The following is a 12,798-nucleotide window of genomic DNA, read 5'->3' as shown; positions in this document are numbered from 1 at the left end:
CAACCCCAGAAGCAGCTCCTCCAAAGAAGTGAACCTTCTGGTATGGCCCCTGCCAGCAGAAGGCCCACTGCCTCAGGCAGCCAAGTGATGTCTCCTCTTAAAGGGACATGTGGTCATATGTCTCAGTGTCTGACTGGCATGGTCCAAAAGAGAATCTCAGGCAGTCCATCTAGAAGAGAAAAAGCAACAAGCAGGCAGTGGTATAGTCGGCCCTTTCTATCCGTGAGCTTGCTATCTGCAGATTGGAACATCCACTTATGGCCCCTCCCCATTCTCCCCATTGATGGTGCATGCATACAGCCATGCCACCATTGAAAACAACGGGACTTGAGGTCTCGTGGTTTTTATATCCACAGGGAGATCCAGAGTGGAACCCCTTGCAGATACAAATGGCCAACTGTATTGCTCTCTTCTCTTAGTGTTAGTGGGAATATTTGTACCCTTGTGTGCTGACTCCTGTCAGATTGCCTCAGTTAATCTGGCTCAAAACTTGAGGAAGCCTGGTTGTTAAGAGTACAGAGCTGTCAGGCACAGGTCTGTGGTAAGAGGGAAAGCTGTGCCAAGCAGGCAGCAGAACTACTGGTACTTTCTTCTCTGAGATATGTGAAAATGTATTGCTTCTCTCTGGTATGATTAAGTTCCTGTACTTTTGGAAGGGTGAGGTTAGTACACCCAACTCTACTACTTTAAGAGGAGCAGACACTGCTAATTAATTTTATGAAATATGTATTTTTCCAAATAGATTAATTTTATGAAACAATGTATTTTTCCATATGAGGAGGGGGTAGAAATCAGTTACAGAAAACATTCCACCCAACATTGTTTACCTAATAAATGGCATAGTATGATCAAGGACTACTAGAATCTTCCTGGAAACTATGCACTGCCACGGCATTATGCTTTTGCTTTGACCTAACTATGAAAATATTAAGATTAAGTGGACACTAAATATACACAGCTTTATCCTGTTTGCTAAGTCTTATGTGCCATGCTAGTTGATAATGTGTAAACTAGCACTGGTAGAAGTTAAATTTAGTGTTGCAAGATCTTGTTGCCAATGGGAAAAAATCCTACATTTAAAATCACTTGCAACATTACATTCATTTTTTTTTTCAAATCAGGTCCCTTTCATACAGGTTCACACTGCTTGAGTTTATGGAGCTAAGAAGGAATCCCTACCTAAACTGGCACATGGCAAACCAGTAATACACATCTGCTGGTAGATGCAGGATCCAGGCTTTGTCCTGCCATTTTAGAAGCTTGAAAAATGGCATATGCAGTGATGAACGTTGAATCTTTTCCTGTCAGTGAATTGGACTTGGGATCAGTGAACACTGAAATGGTGATTAAAGTGGCTCTGAATAGAAAAGTGGTAGCATAACTGTAATGATATCTAGTGTGCAGGTAAGACTTGAAAATTCATTCAAGGCACTTCCTATAAATTCAGTAAGCCCTCCACAATCCTGTAAAGTTCAGGATTGTCCCATACTTTAAATGCATACCAGAAAATAGCTAAACTTATGCCACAAGCAGGTATTAATTTTGAACCTAGGGCTTCCTGGTTCACAGCTTAGTTTCTTAGCTACAACACTGCACTAGCTCAAGCATTGTACTTGGAATTTACAATTGTTGCTTCTAATGTGACTCAAAATTTTAATCTCTTTTTGTAGGAGAACCTATAGAAGGTCTTAAAGAGAGTGATTACCTTTTGATTCATTCTTGCCGACAGTGGACAACCATTACAGCTCACAGCCTGGAAGAGGGTCATTATGTCATAGGGCCGAAGATAGAAATCCCTGTGCATTATGCCGGTAAGTATGGCTTCAGCTCTGAACTAAAAATAAGTGAATTAATAAATAAAGTGAGCGAGTTGCTCACTAGCAGCACCAGCTTTTCTTTTCTCTTTTGACTTAGTAAAGTCAGCACAGTAAATCTTATTTGGAAAAAAAAGCGTAGGAGAGGAACTGGACTACAGTTTATTCATATGTCTGTATAGGCTTCTGCTATGATTAAAGTAGTAGAGCCTCATTTACTGCTAGAGGGAAATAGCATGTCTCATATGAAACAATCAACAAAGTTGCTTTTGACAAATGTTCAGATGCCAGGAATGTCCTTGCCTCAGAACTTTATTCAGCCACATGACAACCTGCTTATGTCAGTTCTTGGCAGCAGCCCCATGTGCATCTGAGTAAACATGTGAACTTGACATAGGATGCCAACTGAGGTCTTGCTCTATTTTTCTGTTGTAAACAACAATTGTTGTCTCCTCTACCACACAGTTGAAAGTTAAAGTTCATACATACTTCCCTTTTCTGTCAAATTCTAAACTTTATTTGTGGTTGTAGGCTAAAACCAGCAACTGTGACCTTTCCCATTAGCTTGTTTTATCTACCTAGAATCACCCGTTGCCTCTTTCTCCCTCTAATACTCAGCAGTCCATTTTTAAAGGCAGAATTTTTTTCTTTTTCTTTTTTGAAGATGCAGGTTGTGAATTTAATTTCCCCAAATCCTGTTAAGTTTCTTTCCTGTGCTTCAAAGTTTTGAGCCCTGGTGGCGCAGTGGTTAAATGCCTGTACTGCAGCCACTCACTCAAAACCATAAGGTTGCGACTTCAATACCAGCGAAAGGGCTCAAGCTTGACTCAGGCTTGCATCATTCTGAGGTCCTTAAAATGAGTATCCAAATTGTTGGGGGCAATTAGCTTACAGTGTAAACCGCTTAAGGAGTGCTTGAGTAAACTGATAAGTGGTACAGAAATGTATTTGCTTTTGTTATTGCTATTGGTTCAAATATTTGCTGTCACAAAATCCCCTTGCCTAACATTCTCAAATTCTTCTAACTGAGCCAATATATTCAGTGTTAAAATGAAACAGAGATCTGCCTGGTGAAGCCCTGTTTTTCACATATGAGAAGCTAAGTGAATAAATTGTTAGGTTTTTTGTGGGTTTTTCAGGCTATGTGGCCATGTTCTAGCAGAGTTTCTTTCTGACGTTTCGCCAGCATCTGTGGCTGGCATCTTCAGAGAATGTAACTTGTTAGGCATTTTCTAAAATATCCTGTTTGAAACTTCATTGCTATTTAAAGGATACTTCAAAGGGCATTTATAATTTGATGACCACATGATCAAATTACTTGCATTCATGCCCTTAATTGTGTTTATGGCAGTGTCTGCTCCCAAAACAACACAAGACTAATATTTCATTTTAGTGTTTCCTCAAATATGTTCTCAAAACCAGAGCTTGAGGAGCCCTGGTGGCACGAGGAGCCCTGGTGGCACAGTGGTTAAATGCCTGTACTGCAGCCACTCACTCAAAACCATAAGGTTGCGAGTTCAATACTAGCCAGGGCTTCAGCTTGACTCAGACTTGCATCCTTCCGAGGTTGCTAAAATGAGTACCCAGATTGTTGGGAGCAATTAGCTTACAGTTGTAAACTGCTTAGACACTGCTAGTTCAGTATGAAGCCGTATATAAATGAAGCTGTTTTGTTTTGTTTCTGTTGCCACACACCCACACAGCCCTGTAAAGGAGAGAGAGAGAGAGGAACCATGCTGGGAGCTGAGAGGGAATGGATTTAGAGAAAGGTTGAAGCTCAGTTCTCAAACTGATGCACCTTGCTGTTATATTTCCAGAATTGCAGCGGAGGGAGGGAATGAGGGCATTGCCCCCTTCAAACCAAAAGTCTGGCTGTTTCCTCTTTTTCCTTCAGTTTCCAGCTGCCAAACCAGAATTCTGGCTGCTTCCTCTTTTTCCTTTAGTTTCCAAGTTTCTAGTATTGCAATAATTTAAAATTTCAATTGAGCATTTAGGAATACAGGCTAGACATTCAAAGAAGAGAGGAAGAAGGAAATGAAGAAGAATTTCAGTGAAGGGAGCAGAATTCTGATGGGGGGGCAATGCCCTCCTTTTGACACCACTATCCCATAGTTTCAACACTGTATACTACTGAAACCTGCCATAGTCCAGTCTTGCAGCTGGGAGACGTGTGCTCCGATAAGAGGGCTCTTACATCTGGGGTCCCTCAAGGAGCCATTCTGTCTCCCATGCTTTTTAACATTTACATGAAACCGCTGGGAGAGATCATCTGGAGACATGGGGCGCGGGGTTATCAGTACGCTGATGACACCCAAATAATTTTCTCTATGTCTCCAACTGATGCAGTGACTGAGGATGGCGTCTCTCCTCTCGTGGCCTATCTGGAGTCGGTAACGGGCTGGATGAGGGAAAACCGACTCAGTCTGAATCCAGAGAAAACGGAGGTACTCATGATAGGTTCTCCTGGCCCGGGGATGGCGGTGGTTCCACCTGTCCTGAACGGGATCACGCTTCCCGTGAAGGACTCGGTACGCAGTCTGGGGGTGCTCCTTGACTCGTCGCTCCACCTTACATCCCAGGTGGATGCGACGGTCAGGAGCACCTGCTATCAGCTTCAGCTGATCCGCCAGCTGCGTCCCTACCTGGGCCAGAGGGACCTTGAAACGGTAGTACATGCTCTGGTAACCTCTCGACTGGATTTCTGCAACGCGCTCTACATGGGGCAACCCTTGTACCAAACCCGGAAGCTACAATTGGTACAGAATATGGCAGCCAGACTGGTCACTGGCATAACCAGGGCCAGTCATATAACACCAGTACTGAAAGCTCTGCATTGGCTGCCGATTCGTTTCCAGGCGCAATACAAGGTGTTGGTTATAACCTATAAAGCCCTAAATGGCTTGGGTCCAGGGTACCTTGAGGACCGCCTTTCCCCATATAATCCGCCCCGCACACTCAGAACATCTGGGCAGCAACTATTGAGGGTTCCAGCGGCAAGATTGGCCTCCACTTCTAGGAGGACCTTTTCCACCTCGGCTCCAACCCTCTGGAATTCGCTGCCTGGAGAGCTCCGCTCAGCCACCTCCCTGGCCCAGTTCAAGAAGGGAGTAAAAACCTTCTTGTTTAGAAAAGCATTCCCAGATATAGGCTCCAACTAGCCTTCCCCCCCTCTGATAGCACTGGTATGCTGGCCAGAATTGTTTTTACTGTGATTTTAATTGTATTGTTTTTTGATTATGGGGATGTGTTTTTACTGTTGTACACCGCCCTGATTGCAAGAAGGGAGGTATAAAAATAAAACTTTTATTTATTATTATTTATTAATGTGAGGCAATCAATAGCTGCTTTCTTATCAAGTATCAGAAGCTATGTGGATAACTTGTCAGGCATTTTTTAAAATATCTTGTTTGAAACTTCATTGCTATTTAAAGGAGACTTCCAAGGGCCTTTATAATTTGATGGCCACATGATCAAATTACTTGCATTCATGGCCTTAATTGTGTTTATGGCAGTGTCTGCTACCAAAACAACACAAGACTAATATTTCATTTTAGTGTTTCCTCAAATATGTTCTCAAAACCAGAGCTTGAAAATATTACTTTTTTGAATTAGAATGGTCCTGCTGTTCCCAGGATTCTGGGAGGCACAGTTTGAAAAAGAGTTCAAGGACAGTTAACAACAAGCTGAAAGTATTATGAGGATGCAGCTAGTGGAAATTCTTAGAAATTGGTATGGGCCTTATATTTTGTTTTATAATAATCTTTAGTTTTTGATTCTTTATGAGAATTATCTTTTTTTAAAATTCATTTTGTAAATAGAATTTATTTTACCATGATGTATATTCCAATGAGTTTCCATATTTGTGAGCGATTTCTGCAGTTGTTGAATGTTCTTTGTGTAACATTTTGGTTCTAGCACCATAGAATTTTAGAGATGGAACAACTGTGGAGGACATTGTCCACTGCTAGGATCTACAATACAGGAAGTAATTACAGCAACTTTGGTTGCTTTTCAATTTGAGTGTATTAGCTTTAAGATGTTTTCATAAGATTCCTGTGTGTATTGGGGATTTAAGAGTGTGATTGATTTCCTTATAATAGAATCTTTTTTCTGCTTCCTGGGGAAGAGTAGAAACTGTACTCATGCAGGACTTTTGTAGCAAATGATTGAGCTCTGATGGCTCAGAGTAGAAGAGAAAAATCTAGTCTTACTTGAAGCTATTTTGGCACTACCTTGTTAAAAACATGAATGGATACTTCATTAAATTGGGCAGTAACATATTAAGGAATGGAGAGCCAGCATGGTGTAGTGGTTTAAGTATTGGAATATGACTTTCAGAAACCAGGTTTCAAATCCCCACATAACCATGAAAATCCACTGGATAACTGTGGGCAAGTCATGCACTCTTCAGCCTTAGATGAAGGAAATGGCAAACCTCCTCTAAATAAATATTTCAAGAAAAATTAAAACCCTCCCCTATGGTTGGATCATCATAACTAAGAGTTGACTTGAAAGCATATAACAACAGCAGCAGCAGCATATTAAAGAACAGCACTGTTATGGCTATGTGTGTCACCCAGTGTTTCATGTTTTAGTGCTTTGTTTCATAATCTTATGCATCTGGTTGCTGTAACTGGAGCAGTTATAATTGACTGGCTCCTTAACTCTTACTCTCAGGGCTATTAGAGAGAAAGGGAACCAAAGTTCTTCTGTGGAACCTTCTTCCAACTTGGTGTGTATTTGGGCCTTCTAATGGAATGTATAAATTAAAACAAATGTGTGGAGCTGCTTCTTCAGAAATGTCTATTTGGACCTCATTATAATTCACAATGAATAATCTGATACCAATAAGCTAAAGTCATCCCACAGTATCTGGGCTTTCTGCCAGATGAGGGTAATCTCTGTCACAAGGCACCTCCCCCCTCTTCTTTTTTCTCCCTATCTATCTATCTATCTATCTATCTATCTATCTATCCATCCCTTTGGGGTGAACAGTGCTAATGTTGCATCATGTATAGTGAAGGGTAAAGGAGGAACTATGCTGCCTGCTTTAGACAGACATGATGCCTCCACTGTATTGCTGTGTATTATCATTCAAAAGTGTGTAGTGAATGTAGCCATGATTAATATCCTCAACAGATCCAAATAATAATAATAATAATAATAATAATAATAATAATAATGTTTATTTATGTACCGCTTTTCCAAATTAGATCAAAGCGGTGTACAACAGGAAGTACAATACAAAGTCAAAATAAAACATAACAGGCCTCTCTCCCCCTCAAGATGGTGGTCAGAAGGAGGGCTCTTAGTCTTTCAGGCCAGGCCTCTCTCCCCCCAAGATGGTGGCTAAAGGGAGGGCTTGTCTTCTTCCAGGCAGGCAGTTGGAGCTAGCCTGCCTCTCTCTCCCAAGATGGTGGCTGAAGGGAGGGCTTCATCCAAAATTGATGGGTGAATCAGCTGAAGTGGTATGAATCATCAAATGTCTACTGGTTTGGTTGGGTGGGTTACTGAAGTATAACATTGCAGTTAAAATCTCATAGTTGTAACCTGATTTACTTGTAACTGTTTCTAATAAGTTTGTGCAAAGACTGTTCAGTTGGTCTCAAGGGGCGTCCCTTATTAACTGTTTGGTGAATGAAGTTTAGGTTTTTTTGCCCTCAACATATTGTTGAGGATCTACTAAGAATTATACCCACCAGTGATGTCATCCAGTTGTCTTTCAGATGGAGGCAAACTGAGTCTAAGTAGGATTGTCATTTCCTGTCCCCTGGGTTGACTGCAAAGATATCAATAGAACCTACCTCAGAATTTGACAGTTTTAACTATTACAGAGTGGCACATGATGCCATTGCCCTGAAATCTGAGGTCAATTGCTTTGGAGCAGCTCTTGAATTTGCAGTCATCTTTCTGAATACTTCAGTATTCCTTTTGCTGTTCATGTTCCATATTTAATTATGTACTTGTTTGTTTGTTTATCTATTATTTGGAGTATTTATACCCCACTTTCAGCAACAAAGGATCTCAGAGTGGCTTACTTTTTAAAAAAAATATCAAGCAGTTCCCTGCCCTCTGGCTTACAAGCTAAAAAGCCGTGACACAAAAAAAGAAGGGAATCTCTCTGGAGTCATGGTTATGGCAGTTGGGCTGGAGGAAGGACTCTTCTTCTTACTTTGGACTGGACCCGATGGAGCTGGCCTACCTCTCTCTCCTCCTTATGCCAGATGATGGTGGATTGGAAGGAGGGGGGCCTTCTTCTTACTTTTAAGTTCTCTATGCATGACCATTTTTTATGCTTCACCTAAATCCAGTTGAGACTAACTAAAAGAAAGAAATTGGCAGCATGAGCTTTCGTAGACTTCAGCCTACTGAAGTCTACGGAATCTCATGCTGCCAATTTCTTTGTTTCAGTTAGTCTCAAAGGTGCTACAAGATTATTATTATTACTATTATTATGATTATTATTATTATGCTTTATTTATATAGCGCTGTAGATTTTTCTATGTCCTGGTTCTACAGACTAACAGGGCTATATTTTTGAATTCTACTAAATCCAGTTGTTAGTCCAGGCTATAATAAACCCATAGAACCAGTTGCTGAATTGTATTCATGTATGTCTCATTTATCCATTGGGTGTACTCTGGTTGTGACTAGGAATTGGATTTAGATCCTTGTGTTTTAAATGACTTCAAGACAGAGATGATGTCTCTGAAAATGAAATCATTCATTTTGATTTATTTGATTTATTATTTATTATATTTATATACTACTTGATATAATATAATATATTACTGGTCTGTTTTCATAGGTACTCCTGCAACAGTTCACTACAGGCAAGCAAGTTAATATTCCATCCCCAAATTCACAGTAAGATGCTAAAATTCATTAGCATTCTTCATAACGCCACTGTTGTATGGGGGGGGGGGGGGGACTCTGTGTTGTCATTTGATATGGAAACATAGGAACCTACCTTGTAATGAGTCAAATTGCTAACTATACTGACTTAACCTTTTAGTACATGCTACACAGATTGGCAGTGACTCTCCAGGGATTCAGACAGGAGACATTGGGTCAAACTCAATGATATGCTTCACCTCTATTTAGAACCAGAGCTTCCTTAAGTGGTGAAAGATGTCAGTTTGTTCTAGACATGGTTTTTCTTAACTCTGCATCTTGTAAAACTAATATAGGCCTGTTACCGACTGCCAAAATAAAGCTGCTTCGGGTCTCTTTGGAGGTATCTGTTTAAATGAAACATGGGTCCTAAGAGTCCGGAGGTCGCGCCAAACCCACACTCCATTCCTAAGCACTGGAGTGCAGCTTTGGTGCAGCTTTTGGATTCTTAGGCTGCATGCATAATTTAAACAGCATACCTCCAAAGAGACCCGAAGCAGCTTTATTTTGGCAGTCTGTAACAGGCCATACTTTCCTTTGAGATGGGTCATTGGAAGGTTTAGGGGCCTACTGACTGGTACTTTATAGTGATGCATAGCTGAAGAAGGCCTGTTGTCAGAGGGAAAGATGTGCTTGTGACAGGGAATATACATTTTTCTTAAGAACTACTGTTGGTGACCAACCTTCACAGGGGTTAAGGGCACAAGACCCCCATGAATATCAATATGAATATCCCTAGGCCCCCAAACCTCATTTAATGCACACAAAAAGGACTTGTAGTAGCAAGGTGGCTGGGCCTGATCTTATATGTGTTTCCTTGTTCACTCAATCTCTTGCTTGGGTGGGAGGGTGGAGAGGGGATGGGAAGGGGGACAGGAGGAGAGAGAAAGGGGACATCCATCCCATGCCCTTCCCCCCTACTGCTTAGCATGAGTGAGTGAGGGAACACACACACCCTTCCTCCTCACAGTTCCTTGTCCTATTCCCTTTTCTCCACCCACGTGAGTGAGCAAGTACCCTATGCTACTTTTAAAATGGACTTTGATAATACCAGTGTCACTTGGAAGAACTCAAGCTAGCAGGGTGGCTGGGCTCGGCCACAAACATGTTCCCTCCTTGCACTCCCCTATTTCATTCACTTCCCCCATCCATCAGTGCAAGTGAATAAGTAAGGAAATGTGTTCATCTTCCCTCCACATGCTCTCCATTTCATCCATTTCTGTTCATGCATGAGTGAACGTGGAAGGGAATATTCATACCTTCCCTCCTCACACTCATCCCATCCCCTTCCCCCTTCACTTGTCCAAGTGAGCGAGTGAGGGAACATGCAAGTGGCTGAGCCCAGCCACCCCCCAGTTTGAGTTCTTCTGAGTGACACTGGCATTATCAAAGTCCCTGTTAAAAGTAGCATAGGGTAGCAGAGGCGACAACAAATGCAATAATCTATGAATAATCCAATCAAAATAATCAAATCTACAAATGCTTAACCCACAAATTTGGAGAGAGGACTGTAGTTTGATCTTTCTCATGCTGTCTCTAGAGATGTTGGAGATTGAACCTGCAACTTTTTGCATGCAAAGCACGTTCTCTGCCATCCAGCTAAAGTCTCTTGCTATATGACTTAATTTTAACTACAATGGAGGAGGGAGGAAATACCATTCAAAATATAAGGGGGAGGGAAATTACAGATTAGGGTGAGAGTGCAACTTTGCTTCACATCTTTTATCACTAGGTTAATATTAACTAGAAGACCTGCTAGGAAATACTTAATTTTGAGCAAGAAATAGAACAAAATACTTTAAATTAACAAGCAGTAGTCTGTCTTTGAGTTACTCTCTGAGAAAGGTTTCAAAATGTCCAAAAAGTTAACTTACAAATAAAATGTCCATACAGACATTTGTATCTGTATCTGTACATCCACTCAATTCATAGGCAAGACAGCACAAAATTGTGATTAGAGTGACCTACCCTGCTCTAAAACTGTTGTACTTACAGTATCTGCAGTGGCGGTATTGGCATTAAAAATTTTCTTAGGCTTGAGACATCAGTATCTTACAACATGAGTATTATGGTTTGGCCGTAATATTAACAAGGATAATAGAAATACATTTTCTGATTACAATGGACCCTTGTTATCCGCTGGGGTTTGGTTCCAAGATCCCCTGTGGATAACAAAATCTGTGGATGCTCAAGTCCCATTAAATATGACATATCAAAATGGTGTCCCTTATAAAAATGGAAAATCAAGGTTTGATACTTTTTTTGAACATTTTCAAATTCTGGATGCTTGAATCCATGTATAAAAAATCTGTATAAGAAGGGCCGACTGTATAAGCTTTCACGCACACAGCCTTAATAAATGGACATTGCTATAGCTGCTTGTGACAATTTGCAAAGCTGATGTGAATATCATTGTTGAATCATAGAAGCTTAAAGTTCAAATGGACCAGGTAGTTTGCCCCCCCCCCCCCCACATACACACACACATACACACACACCATACAGGAAGACACAACTAAAGCACTCCTGCAGCCTCTGTTTAAAAATCTTGAAAGAAGGAGAATCCATCAGCCTTCAAGGAGATCTGCTCCATCAAACAGTTCTTACAGTTAATAATATTAATAATAAAGTTCTTGATGTTTAGGTAGAATCTCTTTTCTCTTAGTGGTTAGTGTTCTAGCATCTGGAGCAGCAGAAAACAAACTTGCTCCACCTTCTACAGGACATCTCTTCAGATATTTAAACATAGCTATCATGGAAAGAAGGCAGGATATACAAGACAGAGAGAAAGATACAGTCACCCTTCCATACCTATGGATTCTGCCTCCACTGATTCAACCATCCACAGCTTGAAAACATTAACAAAATTTCAAAAAGCAAACCTTGATTTTGCCGTTTTATACAAGGAACATCATTTTACCACTCTATTGTATGTATATAGTTAGATATGACTGTCCATGGATTTTGGTATCCATGGGAGGTCCTGGAATCCAATCCCAATGGATACCAAGGGCCCACTGTAGATAGATTGATTGATTGCCAGGCAGGCTGAGACCATTGCAGCTTCTCTGCTTACAAATACTGTTTTTGGGGAAATGTCATAGGGGTCATGACTTCCCACTTAAAACAAATTGTTGGCTATGGATGCAGTACATGGGGGCTTGTTATTTCAGCATCACTAGGCTTTCAGGAACAGATTGAGTTGCAATGTAAACCATGTGCCTGGATATTCCTGCTGGTCTTGGGCTTCCAAACAAGAAGAGAAGGATAATTTCTGTGCCAAATGAATAATATTTGGGTCAGGGCAAAAACTTGGCAGGGAACACACTGTGTGAGCCAAGGTCGCTTCCTGCAAGGATCACTTAATAGCCAAGCATGAAAGAACAAGAAGGGGAGGAGAATCTGTCCCTGTGTGGGAGGGAGAGGGAGACTCAACAGCTGTGCTCCAGCTGGTTAGGGTTGTCTTAGCCCTGGAGAGAGAGAAAAAGCAGCCCATCTTACATTTTCCTTTTTGTGTTTTCAAGCCTTTTCTACAGTTATTAAAAGCAGTCCACTATTATTTCATCTGTAAAGCATGTTATTCCCTCCATTACATCTTCTCCCTTAGTCATTCCTATCCCTGAGCATCAATTTGTAGAAATAATTGCCCCTTGAGGCATGATGTAGGAAGTGAAGACCCTTTTGTTTCAACAAGCCTTTGGGAACTCACTTTTTATGGGGACAGAGCTTTTAATAATGTGCTGTATTGTCTGTAATTTTTTTTCATGGGTTTGCAATTACATTGGTTTTAATTCTATTGATAATTCAATTATATTTTAATGTTTGTTTGTTTTTAGGCCAAAATTATGAATTTTGATATGACCCATGGGTAAGTTGTGGGTAAATTTTAGGGACATGAACAAGGATCTAATGGATGAAGGAAAGGAAAACAATACCAAAAAAAATTCCAGCAGGCATGTTTGTGCTCATAGTAAATAGACTGTACAGATGAGAGAATAGAGAGGAGGGAGTCACTGCTTGCAGGACATATTACACTTTTGCCTTTTACCAGGCGATGGTTCCTTTTAAAATAAGAGTTAAAGTGCAGTAC

At 40.8% G+C, this 12,798-nt stretch overlaps 1 protein-coding gene across 1 annotated transcript in view; it reads left to right on the top strand.

The window, feature by feature from the left end:
• Positions 1-12,798, top strand: part of GAREM1 (GRB2 associated regulator of MAPK1 subtype 1) — a 115,151-nt gene that overhangs the window by 30,943 nt on the left and 71,410 nt on the right. Inside the window, exon 2 of the mRNA XM_089517239.1 lies at positions 1,671-1,811. Within this exon, the coding sequence (XP_089373365.1) occupies positions 1,671-1,811 (141 nt within the window). The remainder of the gene's footprint in view (positions 1-1,670; positions 1,812-12,798) is intronic.

The sequence above is a fragment of the Sceloporus occidentalis genome, unplaced genomic scaffold (genome assembly GCF_023333645.1).
Source record: "Sceloporus occidentalis isolate IW3139 unplaced genomic scaffold, rSceOcc1.0.p SCAF_3, whole genome shotgun sequence".
Classification (NCBI taxonomy): Eukaryota; Metazoa; Chordata; class Lepidosauria; order Squamata; family Phrynosomatidae; genus Sceloporus; species Sceloporus occidentalis.
Note: the sequence above shows the minus strand (reverse complement) of the source record. Positions and strands in the feature narration are given on the sequence as shown.